The following is a 24,408-nucleotide window of genomic DNA, read 5'->3' on the forward strand; positions in this document are numbered from 1 at the left end:
ACTTTGTTAACAATAACTAATGTTTGCCGTCAGTTGGCAAATTCCACTGTGTTTTCTTTGCAGAAGATATCTACCATGAAACAATATTTCTAAATAATAACCTGAATTATTGTAAAAAAAAGCTGCGGGGGGTGGGGGTATTTAGTAGTAAGATACTCTATATTTCATCATTAGTCAACCCCACTTCTGGACACTAAAAAAAAAAACAACATTTATTTGCGAAGTTTTAACCTGCTCTTTAAAAGCTAGCCATCATAAAACCAAAAACGATGTATTTACCACTGAATGACTGCTTCCAGAACTTCGCTATAGAAACTACAAAAGGTAAATTTCATGTTGCTAACTTAACTTTATAAAAGTTACTATTTACTGTCAATAGAAGTTATCTCAATTATAAAATATTCTCTCTATTTAAAAAGATTTAACATTCATTCAAGTAATATAAATAGTTATATTTTAAGGTGGAGATGGAAAGCCATGACAAGAGGTTCAGGAGATCGAATCTAAGGGCACTATGGATAATACATACACCACATAAGGCATCCTTCCCCATATGGCCCGCACTTCTGTAGAATTTGGAAAGTGGCAAGTCAAACCATAAAATAGGACCTGAAGTTATAGGGCCGAAAAGTGAGACACTCCTTTTAGTCGCCTCTTACGACAGGTAGGGATACCTTGGGCTTACTCTAACCCCCGGACCCACTGGAGGGAGGGGGTCATGTTTGTTTTCACAAAGTGTGTAACACTGCATCATGAAATACAATAAGGTCTTACTAACAATACTAATGCGACAAATGCATATGAACAGAATCTATGTTGATCTCTGCACACTGTTCTGCATGTTAGAGAGGAAACTGATTCTTAGTCATACTGAATGGTAGCTTTAGCATTCTTCCGGGATGATGTTTGGCTTGTGGACTGCTCAACTTCGCAGCTATCAGAGCCTGTATAAATTCCCAAACTTTACACAGTCCAATCTCGCCACTTTCATGAATGATGATGAATGATGAGGAATGATGAGGACAACAAAAACACCCAGTCCCTGGGCAGAGAAAATCCCCAACCCGGTCAGGAATCGGACCTGGGACCCTGCGATCCAGAGGCAGCAACGCTAGGCACTAGAACCACAAGTAGTGGACAGCATTCTTCTGAAATAGACAACTCTCCCTCCCATAAGCAGTGCTTGCTTTTCAGTTTATAGGTTGTTTGTACCTCCCCAGCATCTTCTCTCAAGTACTGTTATGTGAGCAGATTAATTAACTTTAAAGAGCTCATGTTTACACTATATCATCAAAAGTATCCGGACACCCCCCAAAACACACATTTTTCATATTATGTGCATTATGCTGCCACCTACTGCCGGGTACTCAATATCAGCGACCTCAGTAATCATTAGACATCCTGAGAGAGCAGAATGGGGCACTCCGCGGAACTCACCAACATCAAACATAGTCAGGTGATTGGGTATCACCCGATTCATATGTCTGTACGCAAGATTTCCACACTCCTAAACATCCCCAGGTTCTCTGTTTCTGTTGTGACAGTGAAGTGGAAACGTGAAGGGACTCGTGCAGCACAAAAGTGTACAGGTTGATTTTGTATGTTGACTGACAGAGACCGTCAACAGTTGAAGAGGGTCGTAATGTGCAATAGGCAGACATCTATCCAGACCATCACACAGGAATTCTAAACTGCATCATGATCCACTGCAAGTACTATGACAGTTAGGCGGGAGGTGACGAAACTTTGATTTCATAGTCGAGCTGCTGCTCATAAGCCACACATCATGCCGGTAAATGCCAAACGACACCTCTCTTGGTGTAAGGAGCATAAACATTGGATGATTGAACAGTAGAAAATGCTATGTGGGGTTACAATCTGATGGCAGGGTGTGGGTATGGCAAATGCCCGGTGAATGTCATCTGCCAGCGAGTGTAGTGCCAACAGTAAGACTCTGAAGCGGTGATGTTATGGTGTGATGTGGTTGTGTCTTTCATGGAGGGGGCTCGCATCTGTTGTTGTTTTGTGTGACATCATCACAGCACAGGCCTACACTGATGTTTTAAGCACCTTCTTGCTTCCCACTGTTGAAGAGCAATTCGGGGATGGCGATTGCATCTTTCAAAACATCGAGCACCTGTTCATAATGCACGACCTGTGGCAGAGTGGTTACAAGACAATAACATCCCTTTAATGTACTGGCCTGCGCACAGCCCAGACCTGAAGCCTACAGAATACCTTGGGTATGTTTTGGGATGCCAACTTCGTGCCAGGCCTCACTGACTGACATCGATACCTCTCCTCAGTGTAGCATTCCGTGAAGAATGGGCTGCCATTCCCCAAGAAACCCTCCAGCATTTGATTGAACGTATGCCTGCGAGAGTGGAGGCTGTCATCTGTCATAAGGCTAAGGGTGGGCCAACACCATATTGAACTCCAGCATTACCGATGGAGGGCGTCACGAAATTTTAAGTCATTTTCAGACAGGTGCCCGGATACTTTTTATCACATAGTGTATATGGTGCACTTATTTTCAGTTTATTAAATGAGCATGCATTTGCTGCTGTTAAGTGAGCTCCTATCTTCAATAGGTTCTTATGAACAATGGTGAGAAGTCTATAATATTTAAGTGTGATGATGTCAGTGACCTTTGTGGTGTTGTTGGAAAAGGGACTGGATTTGTAAATGTGGTACCATGATGGCATCTTTCGTTGACAGCGTATTGTGGAGCTACGTAAGTAGCATGTAGTCGCTTGGTGGTGAACTTCCGAATGACAGGAAGTTATTGCATTTCTCTCACCATTAACTGTGTTATTGGTAGACTGCATAAATCTCTTCCATCCAGGAATTGCCGGCACTTTTAGAATAAGCTAAACTCGGTGGAACTACTTGCCACACATCCACAGAATATCTTCCAAGATGGGTGTGACTATCTCTGATCGTATGGGACCGATCATGTTCACATTTAAAATAGGAATCTGCTGTAACACACTGATTGACATATGCTAAATATCATAAGTTCTAGAACACCTAGGTGACCTACTTCTGCTGAAGAGGGAGACAACTTAAGCCTCTGGGCCCCTCCAGATGTTTGGAGAGCTGAGACTGGGGTGACGCATTTGATACCATCCATGCTGTGAAAAGTATTCCACTCAGTGGTAACTGATACAGCAAAATCGACATGTCGAATACATACTGACAATATGTTTGTTACAGTTGGGACAGACTCTTCACAGCAGTAGATTGCTGACAGCTCCAGCTGATTAATCTTTACACAATAGCTCATTTAGCAACTGCAAACAAGTGTTGATTTAATAAAATGAAAATAATTCCACTACATAAACATAACACAAGCTCAGTGAAATAATTTTGTCTATTCACATAAAGAACTAGACAGGAAATGCAGGGGAGGTATAGTTTGTGCAAAATGAAAAACACTCGTGGTGCGTGCAGTTGCCTTCCTTCAGAAGACCACTACAGCTGTGGTACAGGATGACTAAGAGTCAATTTCCCCTCTAGCAGTGTAGAATAGTACTTAGAGATTTACAATTCTATTCATAAGTGTTAACATTGGTGCACTAGTCTTAATAACCTACACTTTTTCCATCACCTGTAACCCGGAAATGTTAGTCCTAAAGAAAAAATAAATTGGGCTTTTTTATAGGAAATTTTATGTAGTTTAATTTTATATTGGGAAACATTTTCACTAGAAGCCGTGATTTTCAAATTATTTAAAAAACTTTAAAAGCTCCCCCTCCCACGCCCATTGGTGGGGACTTTTTACTATGTTGTTCTTGTCACTCCCTCTTACCTACATACAAAAATTTGCAACTAAACCTCCCCCCAGTCAACCTTTTTTGTCTTTGTTGATGGGCAACCAAATGTTTTCAGCTCTGTGTTCACCAATAATAATATCCACTTTCAGCTAGGCATATTTTCAAGCAAGTAGGGACCCAACACACCCAATTAAAAAACTGCACACCACACAGTTACTTTTAGTCTATGAAGTGGACATCTCTGAGGTTATTTTCGACCTATATCTGAAATTTTGTTTCTTTACTGCACCTTAAAGATGAAAATTGGCGTTGTCAGTAAAGAGATGGCACTTTAAGTGCACATTTTGAATAATATCCTGGCACATTCTCTGCCCTACTGTAGCCTTATTTTCCTGTCCTGATGCAGTGTGAGGGCGACCAGGAGTTCCTTTTCAAAGCAGAACTTGTTTCTCTAAAATTCTGAATCCCTGTGTAAATCATTTTCTTATCAGAAGGGGGTCATGTTGACCAAGACTAAAGTGGACACAAAAACATCACTGTGTTGCTATCAGCAATTTTCCCATTTCTAATGAACTCCTCAACTACTTGCATACATACGACAATCACCAGACCATGCCACAGATGACACTAAAAATGACACATAAACAGCTGATGACAGACATTCTCCCACCACTCTGCACTATTTCCTGACAGCTGTGTGGTTTCAGAATCAAAATTTTCAACACATTATTTCAGTACACAGTCAACTTCAGACCTACAATGACACAGGCCAACAATGGAAAAACTTTTTTGCTGAAAATACCCTAGTCTTACGTTTTCAGGGTGGGAAATCCAAATATGATACTTAAAAAACTGTATCACCCCCCCCTCCTCATTTCTTCACATTTTACAATTAAATTTATTAAATTTAGCAATTTTTTAAAGAATTTAACAGCTTTTATATAGTTAACATAATTTAAAAAGGAGGTTAATGAATGTAGATGATGTTGGTATCACTGCTGAAAAACATTTGCTGGCAAAAAAAGGTTGACTCTATTTTTGTGTTAACAGATGGTGTTTTGTTCACTGTCAACCTAACCTCACATGCACATGTGCTCTGTACAATGTCTAATCATAGTGCTAAAAACTCTGCTGACAGTTTTTGTTATATTTGTGGTGAATTTGTGATTAAAAAACACCAAAGAAAGATTACAGACTTAGTGAAAAAGGTTTATCTATTATACTTTGGATCTAAACTTGGTAATGAAGATAAATCTTGGGCGCCACATAAGGTATGTTACGTGTGTGTTGAAGATCTGAGAAAATGGAGCCAATAGGAGGAAAAAAGCCTTTAGATTTGCTGTTCCTATGATATGGAGGGAGCCAAGAAATCATTCCGATGATTACTACTTTTGCAGTGTTGATATTACTGGTCACAATTCGAAAAGCAAGGTGGTCATAAGCTATCCTAACCTTCCATCTGCCATCTGACGACCAGCAGTGCATGGTGTATATTTGACTGTTCCTGAACCACCAGATGATTTAAATTCTATTCCAACAGAAGTATTTTCTGATGTACAATGTGATTTATATGAACCAGATGATGATGAATTCCATTGTAATTCAGAAAGTCTAGAGCCCAAATTGTTTACTCAGATCGAACTTAACGATTTTGTTCACGATCTGGGCTTAACGAAAGAAAAAGCTGAATTGCTTGGCTCTAGATTAAAAGAAAAGAACTGATTGGCAGCTGGAACCATCATATATATGTATAGAAAGAGAAAGCATCAATTATTCAAGCTTTTTCAACATAAGGTGATTTAGTGTACTGTTCAGACATTCCCCATCTGATGAATGAGTTTCCTATTCAATACAAAAAGGAAGAGTGGAGGTTGTTTATTGATTCATCCAAAACTAGTTTAAAGACTTTTTATTACACAATGGTAACATGTATGCATCTATAGCTGTTGGACACTCTGTACATATGAAAGAAAGCTTCGAAAACCTAGAAATAGTGCAAAATAAAATAGGCTATTCTGCTCATGGTTGGATGATATGTGGCGATCTAAAAGTAACATATGCTCCTTAGTCAGCAAGGTGGCTTTACCAAATTTCCATGTTTCTTGTGTGAATGGGAGAGCAGGGCTAGGTATCAATACTGGTGCAGAAAGAACAGCCTGCGAGGAAGTCTTTAAAACCTGGTGAGAAAAACCTTCTATGCCAAAACCTTGTAGATCCAAAAAATGTACTCCTAGCATCTCTACATATAAAGTTAGGCCTAATGAAACAGTTTGTAAAGGCTTTGCCTAAAGATGGTCCATGCTTTAAGTATCCCTGCCAAAAGTTTCCACACCTTTCAGAAGCTAAACTAAAAGAAGGCGTCTTTGTCGGTCCTGACATTAGAAAATTGATGTTCGATGTTAACTTTGAATCCACAATGACCTTAGATGAGAAAGAAGCATGGGTATCATTCCAGTAAGTCATTACAAAGTTCTTAGGACATGAAAAATACCCAGAATAGGTTTCTATTATAGCTTCAATGTTAAAGTAGTTTAAAACTTTAGGATGTTTAATGAGCCTGAAGTTCACTTTTTGAACAGTCACTTTGATTACTTCCCGGACAATATGGGAGATGTTAGTGAGGAGCAAGGAGAGTGTTTTCACCATGACGTTTAAGTGATGGAAAAACGCTGGAACACCAACATGATGGGGGACTACTGTTGGTCACTTCACCGAGAAGTTCAGCAAGTGACTCATTGTAGAAAAAGCTACACAAGAAGCTTCAAAGAAAAAAGAGAAAGAAAATACAAACCAATTCCAGCTGACAAGTGAAACCTCTATTAACACATATCATTGTTTTAAGTAGCTTACTGTAAATACAAACCATGCTTATGTTGTAACAAAATGTTTCACAAATTACCCCATTTACCGTGTATCATAGGATTTTTATGCTATGTAATAAAAAGCATATTGCTCGAAAACTATGGGTGATACAAAAAAAAAAAAAAACTAAGGCTAGATTTGGTTTCAGCTCATAAAAATCTACAAAGATCAGCTATCAAAGGAAAACAAGTTTTCCAAAAAAAAATTTTCGTTTGCCTGTGTGACTAATAACAGCTACATTTTAACTTAACTGTTGATATAGCTTGAATAAAATAACTTTGTGATTGATAGGCTGCAGTGCCAGGGGAAAGGTGAAGGGGATATGACAGCACTGCTGGGCAGTGGGTATGCAGCCAGCCCCATTTGACAAGGCTCTGCTTGTACCTACAGAATGGCAACACAGCGAGCATGTGGTGCTTAAGAAAAAACAATTGGCCTGCAGCTGGCCTCTACCACAACTTTCTTATATGTCCATCACAAATGTAGTTTCATCTGAGTATACCAGCAAGAAACTGGAAAACTATGCCAATTCAAAACAAAAATAAAATTAAAAATATATATATAATAACCCTTTCTATGGGTTATCTGAATATTCAGATTCAGGTACTGGAAAGTACGCTTAGTTAAAACAAGTAGTTATATTCACTGTGAAGTGCCATGAATTGGTAGCAATGTACAGTAAACAAGACTCATTATTTACAGACTGTATGTCGATGTTCTCTTTGGGAAATACCATTGCAACAAAGTTAATTCACTACTAATAGCACATAAACAGCAGCCCCCTAGTGTAACTCAGAAGGCAGCAACCGTTTTTTGAAAGTAGCAGCTTAGTTTAAAATTTAATCAACTGAATTTAGATGAGATAAGCACAAAGAGCATCAAGCAGTATAGTGATTGTTTAGTGCTCATACAGCATAGAGATTATTTGTCTACTTTTTGTTTTGTCTCTTGTTAATAAATAACGTGACTTATTTCACATCCCTACAGGCTCTCCTTCTTAATGGGGCCTATGGAACACAATGTATTGTTGTATGGATGGTTGACTGACTGCAAACCGTGTCCTATGAGTCTTCCCTGGCAGTATGTCTCACTGAAGACTTCAGCTTTCAAGCCGCGTCAATTAAAAAAAATTTGAGCTTTCGATGGCTACTTCCACCATTGTCATCAGGAGTAAAACCACATACTGATAGTGCTGGCATGTTTTTCCACTTATATAGGCGCAATTGCAGCCTCTGGCACCAATCGGAGAGGGCCTGAATGATGAAGGTGGAGAAGGAGAGTTGGGCATCCCATAGCAGAACCGAACGAAGTCAGGTGGCACGAGGGACCGGTGCCTCACTTGAAACTGCCACTACCGCCTCCCTACAAGCGTCAAGCATCCGCCATTGCTTTTTTTCGACATCCAACTAAGTGTGTACCACTGCTCTCTGTTAAAATTGCTGTGGGTCTTTCTAATCTCAGCCAACTACTTTATAACAGAATCCCAACGTGTTGCTGCATGAGCCAAGACTCTCATGTTTTCAAACTGTATTTTGTGTCCCTTTTCCGGGCAATGCTGAGTTTGGCTGACTTGTCAAGCTCTCTTCATTTAATATGTCACTTGTGCTCGGTACAATGCTCTGTAACTGTGCGAATTGTCTGACCTATAAAGATGCTGCCACATTCGCAAAGGACACCATAAACACTGGGAACACGAAGAGCTGTGTTGTCTGTAACAGAGTACAGCATATCTCTTATCTGGAGAGTGGGTCAGAACAAGGGTCTCAGTCCATGTCTCTGCAGCACATGTCCTAACTTCCTGCTTGTTGCTTCACAGTATGGCAGGAAAGCAGTCAGCTTGGCCTCTTCTGCCAATTCACAAGGACTCCTCCTTCAGTGGCACCATAAAGTGTTTGCAACATCCCTCTTGTTGTAGCCTTAGCCATCAATAGCTCAAAAATTTTATTTGAATCGATGCAGCCTGAAAATCGAGATTTTATTCAGTCACGCCACTGCGAAAGACTCTGAGGACACACATCTTTCCTCTAGGTGAGGACATAATGCACAGCAAGAGACTGCCGGAAAAATTACAGAAAATGAAATCACATTTGCTAAGTTCTTTAGTCTTTAACATTTAACAGTGACTTCACGTTTTGCTGTAGTTAAGCACCACATTCGAACTACTGCAGTGGACAGAAGTTTGAAGAGGACAAGTCAAACCATAGTGAGACAGTGGAGAGTGATCTTAATGCCGGAAACCCATTTGATCAATTTTTGTCATCAATTTTGTCGCCATTCAACTGCAAGTGGGTGCATAGTCACAGCAGCACAACAGCATGTCAGTTTATGCAAAACATCTAAGCAATGAAACAAGTTTGACCACTTAACTCACGGAGGACCTGACGTGGAGAATAATGAGGCCTATAGAATAGTTGTTAATCTCTCCAACCAAGAACTGGATGACAACGCTATAGCAGAACTGAGTAAAAGCCTAACTTTTCACCAGTCCTGCCACGTCTGCCAATTTCGGATACCGTTAGTTGAACAGAGCAGAGAATTTGGAATCTCTTGTATGATGCAGCTAAAGACGTCAGACTAACCACCAGCTGTGTATTGGCAAAAGCTAAGCAACCGAAATCTAATATGAGCCATGAGAAACGATGTGGCTGATGTATATTGCACGAGAGCATGGACTTGGTTGTCTTGCCAGCCAACGAAAGAAATGCTATTGTGGTTCTGAACACTGAAAACTACCACATGAAGGTGCTAAATTTATTAGATGATGATGCATACCAGAAGCATCTTGAAAGAAGTGCATAAGGCAGGGAAGAGTTGTGTAAACCAACACTATAGATGACCACCAATAAAATGCGGATTCCACTATGTTTGTTATTGTCAGTTATTACTCACTGTGTTACGTCTATTATTTTACAGGTTTTGCGTGATTTTTCTTTCAAGAAATATACGAGTATGTACCCTACAAACTGCCAGTGTCTACCGCAATTTTCTTCTTATCATCCATACTTTCTAATACATAAACTACTTTAGAGGTGCCAAAATGTACTAGAATAAATAAAATGCCTATAAAATGCCACACTGTACACTGTATTTGTGCTGAGATAGTCGCAATTCCTGAAACTCATCGCCTATGGCCTCTAGCCTGTCGAGGAACACCACTGTCCCAAGGTCCATAATCCGCCACATTATGTCACACACAAACAGAACCAGCCTGCAGGTAGATCAGTTGACACTAGATTCAATGGGCAGGGCTTACCCGTTAGTGGGAAACGATGGGCTTCAGATCGGCAGAAATGGCTGATAGTTTTGGAGTGTTGTGGAAGTCCACTCGTGTGGCCAGCTATTCATGTGTCACACACACCATGTTGATAAAATGAGACCGCAGTGATTAATCTACACAACAGATAACTTGCGCAAATACTGTGAGAATCGGTATTAATGAGGATAGGTAGCAACTCACCATAAAGATGATTGCTGAGCTGCAGACAGGCATCTCAGCAACCATCACAACCACAATCTCAAAACTGAAGTTTTGGCCATAGCCTTTGTCAGAAAACAAGACCACATACATAATCTCACAATCTCTCAGATACAACTCATGCACACTTGACTGCTGACTCCGGCTGCTGCATCAACAATCTCTGAGAACCAGATCCAAACAAACCACTGTTCACACCTCCCTGTCTCCCATCGGCAGCTGCTAGGCTAGCAGCAAGAAGTGGAGGCAGCATTGACTGCAAGCTAAGGGGAGTGGTAGGAGGGGAGAAGCAGTAAAAATGAGGGAGTAGATAGTAGCCAGTGATGATGCATGACATTTCATAAACAAACCATTTCATCTACTAAGAAAATGAGATTTTCCCAGTTTTTTCCCCAAATTTCTCTGATTTCCCTGACAAGTTTCAAATTCCCCCATTTCCAAAACTTGTGACAATCCTGCTAACTCACCTTCCACGCATGCACCATTTGGCCCTTTCTGACTGGTGCCAGAGGCTGCAATCATGCCTACATAATCTGAAAACTGAGCAAGCACTGGCAGTCTGTGGTTTTACTCCTGACAATGATGGCGTGAATAGCTGTCGAAAGCTTGAGAATTTTATTCGAATTGTGGCTTGAAAGCCTAGAAAATTATATTCTGAATGCAACCTGGTCATTCATATGATATTTGTTGGAAACTACCAACAAATCAACTGCAATGCTGTCTATGAACTTGTGTGGTTTCCACTAATGCTTGAAAAAATACTTTTGTAGGAAAGCTTGTGTGATTGCTGTTTATTACTTGTGACTGTGTTCATTGCTTATCATCTACACGTGAAAATAATCTATTCCCTTTTTCAAATCTTAATCAAGAAATTAGTAATTTCTGCGTACAAGAACAAGTTGAACATTATGTTTTAGTACACAAGCAGGCACCAAAAGTAGTAATTTCATTTAATAGGCAAGTTGAAGGTGACACACAGAGCCCCTTTCAGATCACTGTACAGAGACTACTCAGAAGGATGTAATTAGAAAGAGCAAATGATTACAGGATGGAATGGGACATCCCTTAATTTTGTAGGTAGATTAGAAAGATTGGAAAGAGAAATGGGCACATTAAGAATTAGATACAGTGGGAAATTATGCACTGCAAGGACAGGGAGAATCTATTTTCCGGCCAGGTGAGTATACGTTCGCCAACGAAGAAACCAAAGAAGGGTAATGCACTTAAGTCTAATTATTATCAAAAAAATAGGAATGTGAGGGTATTCAGTATAGTAAAAGGATCGTCTCAGCAAAGAAAGACAAAACGCCATGACCTACCACAGTAGTACAAGTGTGTAGGCATACTAGCTCGGCATGTACAAAGAATGGAAAAATTTATCAGTTTGGCACCAAACAGCTTGGAACGTGTGAAGGTCTGGCACCATCCCATGTATTACAGTAGCGAACGTAAATAATAGTAGTAACCTGCAGAAGTTTTATTGACAAAAAATGATAATTTTCTCGAAACCGAAGCTTCCTTCAAGTTCTAAACCAAGAGAAAAACACCTAACTGACCATCGACCATAAACTTGAGATCATCACACACCTGCAGAAACATGAAAATACAAATATTCTGATGAATAGATTTAATGTTGGCTCATCAACCATTTAAGACATAGAAAAACAAAAAGATGAACTAATGGAATTTGCTTCTCAATCAGTAACACATGAAAAACTGGCCTCAGGGGGAAAAAAAACCAACCATTTAAAAACCTGAACATGGAACAATTCAACAGTGTACTATAGAAATGGCTCAGTGCAGTATGCTCCAGTGGAAATCTCAGGGTCAATGGTTATTTAAAAGCAAATAAATTTGGATGAGTTTTACGTGTTACAGGAAGCAAATGCAATTTTTCTAACGGCTCGCTCAGAATTTTTCAAGTTTTGGCATGGAATTCAGACTTTATATAACTGGAGAAACAATTTCAGCAAACCAAAACTCAGAAAAGTACAATGACGAGTATGAAGAAACAATCACAGGTAATAATGTAACAGCTGATCAGATTTACAATGTTGATGAAACAGGCCTGCTATGGCAGTACTCACCACCGTCTACCTGAACTGTGAGAGGGGAAAGGCAGCTAAAGGATTAAAAAATGTGCTAAGGCTTGTGGAAGCCACCAAATAACTCGTTCTGTAATTGGTAAATCTGGAAAACCAGAGGCATTTACGAACTTGCCTGTCCAGTATGACACTCAAACAAATGCTTGTGTGACCACAACCCTTTCCAAAACCTGTTTTTCATTATTTTATGCCCAAACTCACACAAAGCTTCAAAAACCTTGGTCTACCAGAAGACAGCAAAGCCATCCTTTTGGACTCTCATAAAGTACATCTGCCAAGTTAGTTACTGAAAACACACTTGCTACAGTGTGTTAACTGTAAGACGACAGAGTTGTGAGGGGAGTGCGGGGAGAGGAGGAAGCAAGCAAGCATGGGCTGGCGAGGGGAGAGGAGCCGCTGGGGGGACAAAGCACGCCTACCAGTTGCAGTGCTGGCACTACAAATTGCACGTCATGCTTACACGAAAGCAGACGAAAGGCTTGGAAGTAAAACTTGCTTTAAATGTTGTTCGTAAACTAAACTGAAATCATCATGTACATTAAAATCTATATATATATATAAATGAACGTATGTATGTCTGCATTTTGCGAGCATCGCTACGTAATACTGCGTTTCCTTCTAACCGTAGGCCTACTGGTAGGGGTTGTTGGCGACTCCCGAGATGGGCCAGCAACTGCCTCTTCACTCATTTTGATAATGTTTAGCACAACTGCACAATAAAAACATGCAGAACAGTACAGCGCAAAACAATAACGAAGCAGACAACAATGGCTACCTTGTACAACACAGTCAGCTACGTAATGTTGGCATCAGTCGTAACTTCGTGCCTACCGAAGCCTCCCGACGTTTACCGACTTCTACCGATTCAGGACTAGGGAGAGGTCTGCCATCTAAAAGTTTACACACTGTACACTTCTCTCATCTAACGGTAGTATCTGATTCAACCAATAGTTCAAGAGGTAAACCATAATGTTCAATGTTTTTATTGAAGCTCTTTCGTTTTCACATTTAAATGCTGAGTGTGATGTAACTAACTTTCAAAAAAAAGTTTAATGTACGAGATGCCACCTATGATGTCGCACTGTTTTGGGCTCAAGTACAAAAGGTTACTTTACAATGGGCCTGTAGCAAAATTTTGCCATCTGCAAATCCCACATCTGATTCTACACCACATACTATAGATGAGGGATAACATCCCAAATCAGTGTTCGAAGTTTTGGATGTTGGAAGAAGTGTAATCAAAAACAATCCTTTTGAAAACATGTGAAGGGTCATTCCCTGTAAACGAGGAATCATTATCAAAAATTAATTTTTCTGATGGCATATTTTCCCTTGTTACATATGTAGGTTGGACATTGAATTTTGTTGGCAAGACTGATTTTTCCCTCCAAAACCTATTGTTTGCTTGTAGGAGCCATTGTTTTGAAGACTATATTGTCGAGTTTGTTCATGCAGAAGATTTGATCAATTTCAAAGTAAGGGGAAAAAAAATCATGAAATTTGTAATAATCCTTTATGGTTTATATATCACTTTAAAGTGCATAACTTCTTATTCTTTTTGGTATATTTCTAGAAGCAAACAATTTAAGCATGATAAATATAAAAATATTTATATAACCTAACCCAAAATGTTTAGCATGAGCTACCAAATGCCAATTCTTTTAAAATTTTCACAAAATACATTGAAGTACAGAAACTTATATGCCAGGCTGTCCTTTGAAATAAGTGTACCGATAATTTGGTGTCTAAAATTTCCTCCTAGAAGCCTTCTTCTGGTATAGGATATTTAATTCACACAACATGAGTTACCTTTATTTATATAATGTGAGTTACCATAGTTTTTGTAGGATTAGTTATAATTCTGAGTAGTCAGATTGGTTCTGAATCACATGCAACACAACTAACAATATATTTCAACATATTTAATGCTTTTTCATCTCCATATGTCACATAAAATCCCATACGGAATAGCTATTTCTACTTTACAACAATTTGCAATTTTTGCAGCATGCCTTTAAGTGCATGCTGAAAAGATTAGAATAAGAAGGCAGGAACTGAAAGACGAAATCACATATGAAGAGTATAAAATCACACGAAAGGAAACTTTGAAAAAATTAAGGAAAAATAAGCAGGAACAGGAAAAATGTTTGAGTAAACGAGAACAAGAATGGATTGCTGCAGACAGGATTGAATGTTAGAGAAAGAGTTGCCAAGTACAGGAAGCAGCTAAAGGAAGTATCTTCAGCTACACCAAGTAGTTCTGCCTCACCACCATATAAAAATATGGTCTTCACTGGGAAAAGTCATATCAAAAGTGAAACGTTTACTTACAGCATCACCCAGAAAACAAAAATGTGTTATTAGAAGGTTATATCATACATTTGTTGAACCTTTAGAAGTAGAAAGAATCTTTAAATAAAAAATAAGTGATGAAATAATAAGTGCAGTGAGCAAATTGTATAAAAGGGATGACATTAGCAGCCAGGCCCCTGGACGCTAAGATGTTGTGACGGTAAAAGCTGAGAAAGGTAAGAGTAAGATGCAAGTACGACACTCGATGTTTTCTTTGAAAGAAGCCCATGCAATTTTTTGTGAAGAAAATGCAAAATCGATTACCAAGTAAATTCGCAGAATTAAGACCCAAGCATGTCATGCTCGGCAATAAACTTCAACACAACGTGTGTCTCTGCAGATATCACGAGAATTTCATCTGTGCTAAACTCTCTTCATTGCATAGTACCTCAAATACACCAGTAACTGGCTAGAATTTTTTCCATGTGCAGAGCCTACAGCCGACTATTGGTTGGGAAAGTGCATGAAATGTAAAGACTTATTGGCCAGTTAAACTTCCTGATTTATGTACTGGTGTACAAGAGTACGGCGTGAAACGGTATGTGTGGTAGTAGAGTGACGGCAGAATTTTGAAAGTAGAGGAAGAAGGTACATTACAGAATCTTATTGGTCATATTCTTACCATGGGACCTAAATTTTTAGAGCACTGCTACTTTAAGAGAGAACAATCAAAGGACTATCAGAGTGATAAGGAATCACCACCTTCTGCAATACCAACTGCCATGATGCAAATAGATTTTTCCGAAAATTTTACATAAGCAAGTCAAAGCGCACATTGGCAGCAAAATCAAATTAGTATTTTTACTGCCATGATTTGGCAGTAAGGTACTTCTCACCCCTACGTGTTGGTATCTGATAATCTGGACCACACAAAAAACACTGTCATTCCCTACATTGATAGACTTCTTGAAAAACTACTAAAAATATTAGAGAAGTTAAAAACATATATATTGCAGAGGCTATAAAAGTTCAAAGTAAGAGTCATGCCAAAAGAATTACATGGAAGTACTTTGCAACTTCTCATGAGAAGGGGCCAGTGGATGGAATTGATGGGGCTGTCAAACGCCAAGTTTTGTCTCGCGTGAAAAGCAGGAAATGTGTTGTAAACAATACAACAGATTTTGTAAAATCATTGTTGAATTCTTCTTAATGTGACAGCAGTTCTTATGGGTGAAGAACACTTGACCCAAAGAAGCAAAAAACTACATCTCTCGGCCTTAATCACGAACTGCAGCCTTTCTTGAACGTTTCTAAAATTCATCACTTGGAACTCTATAATAATGTAGTTGTAGGACACACCACTTCATCAGCTGCAGAGGAAAACACTAACGGAACAGAAAAATCACTAGATATACAATTAGATGACTGGGTGGTGGTGAAATATGACAATTCATATTTTCCTGGTAATGTTACTAAAATTGAAAATGGTGAGTTTAAAGTTGATGTTACGATGAAAATGGGAAGTTTTGAAAGTGTTCAGAAATTAAAGACGAGATATACTACACTAAATACAAGCTCGTCAGAAAAGTGAACCCTCCAAGTGTTATGAATTCCCGTGGTTATTTCAGGTTTGACTACGATCTGTGACAATGTAACGTGAGTTACCGTATGTTTTAACGCAAGTTACCTGTTCATTGTGTTTTAATATTTATTTTGTTGGAGATTAAAGGTTTGTAACTTTGTTAAAATACTTATAAAATCTTCAGGTACTGTGTGTAAAACTTACAAGAAATGTTCACATAAAACAGAACAGACTTTTGTATATTCTTTATCATATGCAAAAGCCATTTCTTGGAAATGTAACACGAGTTATCAAGAATAATTATAAGATTTGGTTTTATAAATATGGTAAAATAAAAATTAGTGTGATATATGTTATACAGTATAAAAAATATTAAATAGAAACATTTCCTTCTGTTAACTGTCCAGAACTTATAATATAAACATCACTTTGTAACGTGAGTTACCATGGAATGACCCTGAAGAGGAACTCTTGCAGTGGATTCCAATGGATATCAAAGAAACTATTGAGCAGGCGTTAACTGATGAGGACATTATTCAAAGGGTAATCAACCTGTACACAATCTTACAGAGAGTGATTCAGACAAGGAAACAGAAAATCAGCTGTACAGGAGCCGCAGTGTCTCTAAATAAGTTCATTACTTTCTCTGTTTGTCTTCTTCTTCATGTGCCGTCTCCTCTAAGAAGGTTGGCTGTCATCATGGCAATTTCTGATCTTGATTTGGCTGATCTAAGGAGTTCTGACGTTGAGCAGTTGTACCAATTTTTTAAATTGTCAATCCAGGATGTCCGTCTTCTACCCCTCGTTCTCTTCCCACAAATTTTCCCTTCTAGTATTATTTGCAATATTTTGTAATTTACTCCCCTAATAACGTGGCCTAAATATTGTAGCTTCCTTACTTTAATAGTTTTAATTAATTCTTTTTCCTTTCCCATTCTTCTTAGGACATCTTGATTAGTAATCCTCGACACCCAACTAATTCTAAGTATTCTTCTATATGCCCACATTTCAAAAGCTTCTAAACTGTTCATGTCCTTCTTTTTCAATGTCCACGCTTCCATTCCGTATAGTAATTTTGAGAATACATAGCATCTTAGCAACCTCATTTTTGTGTTTAAACAAATGTCTCTCGAACAGAATGCATTTTTCATCTTATTAAAGATACTTCTGGCCTGTCCTATTCTCGATTTAATTTCTTCTGAGCTTTCAATCTCCTCATTTACAATTGTTCCGAGATATTTAAATTTACGTACTTGATCGACTCTTTCCCTATTGATTGTAAGATTTTCTTGTTGGTGTGTTTTAGATATCACCATGAACTTAGTCTTGCTTACGTTAAGAGTCAAGCCAAATTCTTCACTTTTTTCTGCGACTTTGTCAAGAAGTAATTGTAGATCTTTGAGGTTTCCAGCTAGTAGTGCAGTGTCATCAGCAAACCTAACATTGTTAATGTTTAGCCCATTCACTTTAATGCCAGCTATTTCATCTGATAGAGCTGCCTGGAATATGTCTTCTGAATACATATTAAACAATAAGGGTGAGAGAACGCAACCTTGTCTCACACCCTTCTTTATTTCTATATCATTCGATAACTCATTTTCTACCTTCACGGTTGCGGTTTGATTGTAGTAGAGGTTATATATAATGCGGATGTCTTTCTTATCAAGTGTTTTCTTTTCTAACAATTCTATGAGATGATCATGACGAACTTTGTCAAATGCTTTATTATAATCCAGGAAGCACACATATAGTGGCTGATTAACCTCCATACATCGTTGCGCTAATATGTTAAAAGCAAACAATGCTTCTCTTGTACCGAGGGAACTTCTAAAACCGAATTGTGTTTCACTTATACCTTCTTCTACATTTTTGTATATTCGTTGGTGTATAACTTTTAGAAATATCTTTAAGGTGTGACTCATTAAGCTTATTGTACGGTGATCATTACAAGTTTTGTAATGCTAAATATAATGCCTGATTTACACATCATTAGAAGAACTTTTGTTCCTAGTAAAAACAATCTCTAAAACAAAAAGATACTTGAGAGTTTTCTTTCTTTAAGTCAAACTAAAATGTTGTAAAGTGCAAGTATGTAAAATAAACATTTTGAATAAAAATCTGGCCTAATTTTTAGCTATGGTTATTAACCTATTGATTCTGCTAATCAACATTTACTGTAAAACACTTGTTACAGTTGCTTTTGCCTTACGGCTTAGCATATACCAGTAGTAACAGTTACCGTCCAATAGACGGACGTTTTCAGTAATCCAGGACTGGGATGGTCCCAAATGTGACAGACTTTTACTGTATTAAGTATGTTAAGGAAGCTGAAATTTTAATTGTCGTGGAATACAGGACTCCATTACAAGGGAAAGGAACAGAAGGAATAATATGTTAACACTAACATTTTGAAACTGTATTTTTACCATAAAAAATCACTCTAGACACACATACTAATAGTACACTATAACTTGGGTCCCACTATGATAGAAGAAAGTCCACACACTTTGTGCCACTTTTGAATGTTTATGCTCATTGCCAACCTTATCTACATAGCAGTATTGTATGCCTTGGCAATAAGCAGCCAGCGTGAATATATTGTCAATTCACTCGTGTTGTTGTGGAATTCATTATTTAGTAGCAATAAGATCCCATATATGATTATTACGCATTAAAGTAATGCTCACTTTTGTGTCATTTCTGTGATGCACTTTTCTTTTATAAACTGTAAGCTGGCTGCTGTGGGAGAAGGCGGCGGCAGCGGCAGGGCTTTTCCAAGCAGCCAATCACAAGATTCTGTTCACAGCATGCTCGCCAAAGTCGCCAAGTTAGGCGTATACAGAGTACCAGACACACCAAAATTTATTAATTATGAAATGCTGACTGGCTTAAGAATTCAGGAAAGAAAGTTAGAAAGATGGGAACTGGCAAACTTTAAATCCAAGATTAGGCAATGACTGACGGAGGCAAAAGAAATACAATAGAAGTTAAAATGGTAGCTTTGAGAGATGAAATAGGGCAAGCAGCAGAGGTACCAATCAGCGAAAGTACACAGGCTAGGTAGAAATCTTTGAATAACACATGAGATATTAAAAATAACTGCTGTGACTAGGTGCAGACGGTTCACACTTGGTAAAATATACATAATATATTAGAATTTCATGTGACAGGTTGTACAGCACGACCACCATGAACCTGCAGAAGGATATATCTCTCTCTCTCTCTCTCTCTAACCAAATGTTAGCACCTTCACTGAATGGGCACAGATATCTAAATTATTTTCTGGTCCATAAACTCTGGTGCCAATTAAGGTACATGGTATTAAAAATAGGGAAAATTTGGTGCCCATTTGGCTTTTGTGGCAACTTTAGAGGCTAATATTATGGTAAACACATTTGTAGAAAAGTTGGTAAATTATTAGTTTTCTACAAATCAGACAGACAATATGCTGACAAATTATCATGTGTCCAGCTTCTTTTATTCTCTACCTATTCATTATTAAAATCAGAAAAATTGATCCAAACATAATTTTTCCAAGCCTGAATAGCAATCATGCCATGGACCCTGCTTTTCTAACCTTCGTTTTATTTTTATATTCTACGTAAAAAGACAGTAACAGGATGCTGTCGTGTTCTACCTTTATTATGTCAGGAATAGTGCCTTGTTGAACTTTAGATTTTTTTCTAAGCATTTACAGTTTTGAAGAAACTGGACCACGTGCAAATAACTAGTTCCTAGTCTAAGTTACAGCCTGAGACAAAACTCAGCAGTTCATAAAGTCCCAATACTTGAGTAATAAGAAGATTCCCAAAAGCCACCGGTACTGTTGCCAGCTTTAAAATGCACAGCGTTAACGGCTGCATGCAAAACAGAAATCACTTACATAGCTGCAACCATAATGAGATATCCCCAAAGACATTTACAAAACTACATTACATGATTGGCTGAGGTAGGCACATGAAGCTGCTACACACTGGCCACTGCAATGATAGATTCTTCTTACACTGACTTTACTGAAGATACAGTCTGCACAGTTTTCAACAAATTTGAGCTGGGACAGCTACACTGCTTGACATGGAAGAATCTTTGCATTTTCAAGCCATTTTGTTAGCTTGTCCACAGGATCTCCAAAACAATACCTCTTCTCACCCACTAAAGCTTTTTCTTTATTTGAAATGAAAATAAAAAGTCAAAAGTAATAATATTTAGAAATATAACATCTAAGTATATGCAAATTTGGTGAGATAGTTTTAGATGAAAGCTCTTCATACCAAAAATAGGGTCGACAGAAGTGTCCGATCCCACGCGTCGGCTTTGACCCTTGACGTAAGGGTGTTGTCGTGTGTGACGTCATGACGGCGCGGAGCGAGTGTGGCGTGTTTGTAGATGTCGTCGTGTTGTGGTTTGTTGTGCTCTTTGGTGGTATGTTCAGGGTTTTCATTTGTGTGGTGTAATGGGGTCAGTTTGCTTTTGCTCATTATCCAGAATTGTTTGAGTGTCGGCTGTGTTTGTAGTGGAATTCGTTTCAGTGAGTTAATGATTTTGTGTGAAGGTTAATTTAGTGTTGTTCGCTGTCGTCGTGTGGTAATTTTCGTAAAATTAATCGGATGTTGTTTTTGTTCAGGAATGGATATGACGGATAAAATTAACAGTGCGCAGGTCAAGGGAAGTGTTCGATCACAATGTGTGGCTGTGTATGTTGGTATTGGTATCGGGAGATGTTTTTAAGCTATGTAGGCCAAGGGCAGTGTTTGATCCTAATTTATGGGATTGGGAGCTGCTGTTGAGCTATATACGTCAAGGGAAGTGTCCGATTCCAGATGATATTGTGTTTAGTGGTATTTGGGGAGTTTTGTGATGTCGGTTTTTTTGTCATTTTGTGTGGTTTTGTATGAGGGTGGGTGCCTAAGTTTGTTTATATTTAGTTTGCCCCCACCCAAAAAACACCCCATTTCCCGCACTTGTCCCATTAGTGTCATTAGGCTTTATGTGGAAAGTGTGTGTGCGTTTGTTTTTCGATGTATTTTCGTCATCATAATGTGTACGTAACGACTTTATATGCACCATATTGGAATCGTGCTTTATGGTCATTTGTGCCATATTTGTGACGTCATGAGTCAAAGGAGACAGGTGGGATCGGACGCTTCCGTATTTCCCAAAAATATTTAAAAGCTAACCAGAAGCAACAGACCAGAGCAACGCTAAGTGCAATAATAACATACAAGTATTTGCAGGGAAATCAGATCCCATGCAGATTCACTTGGTAAATTTTAAAGAAATGTATGCCTAATTCATTCACAAAAGAAGTGGCTTACAAAACACTTAAGACCAGTTCTTGAGGTCTGCTCATGAGTTTGGGACCCTTACCTAGTTGGATCAACATAATACGGAGAGAAAATCTAATGATAGTTGGCAACATGCATCACAGAGATATTTTATATTTAAAGTCTGTGCTGTGTATTCCAAGTTGAGTTGGGCAACATATTACTTCCTCCCACATAATCTTATGGAATGATCATGAAGAAGAGAATCAGAAAAACTAGAGCTCATACAGAAGTTTATCGACAACTGTTGTTCCCACACACCATTCGTGTATCTAACTGGGACGATGGGCAGAAAAATACTGATACTGGAAGAACCCTCCACTGCCGATAATACGGTGGCTTACAAAATATAGATGTAGAATACACACAACAGCAGCAGCCTGGTAGAATTGATAATAAGTAAATTCTCTATGAAATAACTATAGGCACTTCATATAGGCCTAGATTCGGAAATTTAGTCACAATTGATTTTTCCTCAATTTTACCTCATGCAGGACAAAAATAGTGTTTGGCAGAGCATTGAAATTTCAACATTTTGTGTGAGCACAAAACATTACACAGCTAATAAAAATGTCCCGGTTCCATTGCTATTGGTTTCAATTTTGTCTTTATCTTGCCTCTACCATACTGTTGTTATGGTGGTATAACATTTAGCAGTTTACTCTCATTCCTTAGCCAACACCTGCGCGAAATTACAACTTAACTGAAAATGGTCAGTTTGGGGATCATTATCCACTTGACATAGGTTGACCAATTTTATTCCATGATGAAATTATTAACATAGGTCTATCTCAAAAGGCAGTACACACACTACATTAAAAAATAAAGTGGTTTAATTTACAAACTTACCTCCACACTTAGCTTTGTCTACAGGTAAGATACCCTATTGACAATTTTAACTGCAACAACAATTTGTAAATATATTCTAAGTCACAGAATATGGGCAATTCTGAAACTACTACTGAACAATTCATGCCACAATAGATGAATGGAAATCTCTTTCGGCTACACGAAGTATGTAATCAGCCAAATCAGAAATTTAATATGTAACGACTATACCAACGGCAAAGAGAAAATTGAATAGCTACATTTTCAGATAATCAGCAGGTAGAAACGAAAATGAAAATAGACTAGCAAATCGAGTGAAAACAGTTCGATGACTTTTTACTGCAAGTTTAAACATATATGAACTTAAAAACTAACTCGTTTAAATGTCATTAATTAACCAACAGATGACAGCACACATTTTCGTGAGACATCAAAATAATTACTTCAAGTAAGAATGAGTATGCCAGACATTTCATTCTCTCGTTGGAATCGCTGATCATTTCAGGAATGTGTGGAAATGCGTTGTGTGTTTGCAGTAAACAAAACATTAGACCCTTTTATTGTAAAATATACACAGAAGACAAACTCTCCCCCCAATCACATTCGTACAACTTCGTGGCTAAAAACTTATTTTTGGTTGTCCTGCAATTCGCTTATCAAAATCAAGTCTAAATTAACTGATGCATGATTGTTTACAGGGAAACAATGAAATACAAACATACATTCAGGCAAGTTTTAAATTTCACGCATAGCCAAACGACATCTCAGCTTTATGTACACACAGTTTCTATAGTGGGTAGAGGAAGCACAAACCACGTATAATACAAGGCACTCTTCTAACTATCTGTGAAACTAATTCGCACAGTGTAACAAAAGGAAATCAACGTTGAACGGTCCGAGAACAATCACAACGTTGAGTAAAATTTTTGTTTTTTTAAAAATAGCATGTATAATTAGCAAACAATGGTACTGTAAAATATCGTGGCAACAATAAGAAAAACTGAAAACCTTTTTCCTTATATCCAAGAACGACTCCGGAATCTCCGACGTGACCTATATACAATTTGCTTTTCTTGACGAAGCATATTGTGGCAGTTGTACCCGCTGTGCTAGTATGACCAGAAGGTGTCTTTCGCCAATTACCTGAAAACATTGTGAACATAAACTTCAGGCGGAAACCAGAGCGACAAAATGCAGGGAAGTAGAAAGAAAGATGTCGCACAACGCTGGAAGTGTTTAAGTCTTACCTACATCACGCCACATTGCTTCGTGAGTATCGAGGAATCCTTTCCTTATGGCTCTCTTAATACGAGAATCTTCATCAGACCAGAAATCTTCTTGTGCGATAATGTAATTCAGTAAATGAATTCGTGCAAACGTCGATGCTTCCTCACCACCATGGCCATCGAAAATACCAAAGTAAGCGTACTCTACGGAACCATCTCCGAGAGGATGATAAGCGACTGTGAATGTGTCTTCCATATAGCGACGGCCTCCTTGACTACAACTGGCCGTAACGCGCAAAGAAACACCCATACCAGTAGCCATGTTTCAACAACTTACACTGAAAACACACGCTATTTAATCACATACCAAACACACTCTCACGCATACACAGAAACACGTTGCATGACGGGAAGACTAAGATAATGATGCGATTGGCAAATCCAAGTTTACGTAGCAGGAACGCCACGTTTTGTTGCCAACATAACGCCAACACTATTTATTTCAGTAGTACAGCTGTAAATCTAGCCATGGTTTTCAATTATGTATTCAGTAAGATTCAGTATCAAAATTGATTAATGTTGTTTAATTAGCATCACTGTGAATCGGCATTAACTCTCAAATACTCCAAGTAACGTTTTGTGAGTTTGTTGCGGTCACTTCGTAGGTTGTCAGCATTTATGTCGGGGAATGTAGCTCAGTTTCAAATGGACGTATTTTGACGTGAGAGAGAACGTTGTCAAGCAAGTAAGTTTGGAATCTATATTTATATCTCTATACTACTTAACTTAGGCTTTCACTTACTGTTCTGTACTATACCAAAACCTAAATAACTGTTTGAAAGTTACAATGTCATTAGTCTGTTTTTAACGGAGTTATTATACACATATCTGCGTTACTATTTTGCTATGATGAGCTCCTGGAATGTCAAGAATATGAA

At 38.3% G+C, this 24,408-nt stretch overlaps 1 protein-coding gene across 1 annotated transcript in view; it reads right to left on the bottom strand.

Annotated features, from left to right (window-relative positions):
* LOC126101555 (uncharacterized) overlaps positions 1-23,863 on the bottom strand; it is a 93,732-nt gene extending 69,869 nt beyond the window's left edge. The window contains exons 1-2 of the mRNA XM_049912192.1: positions 23,492-23,863; positions 23,253-23,387 (exon numbers count right to left, since the gene is read on the bottom strand). Coding sequence (XP_049768149.1) covers positions 23,253-23,387; positions 23,492-23,792 — 436 coding nt within the window. The 5' untranslated portion in view covers positions 23,793-23,863. The remainder of the gene's footprint in view (positions 1-23,252; positions 23,388-23,491) is intronic.
* Positions 23,864-24,408: the final 545 nt, after the last annotated feature.

Source organism: Schistocerca cancellata, chromosome 9 (assembly GCF_023864275.1).
Source record: "Schistocerca cancellata isolate TAMUIC-IGC-003103 chromosome 9, iqSchCanc2.1, whole genome shotgun sequence".
NCBI classification, from domain to species: Eukaryota; Metazoa; Arthropoda; class Insecta; order Orthoptera; family Acrididae; genus Schistocerca; species Schistocerca cancellata.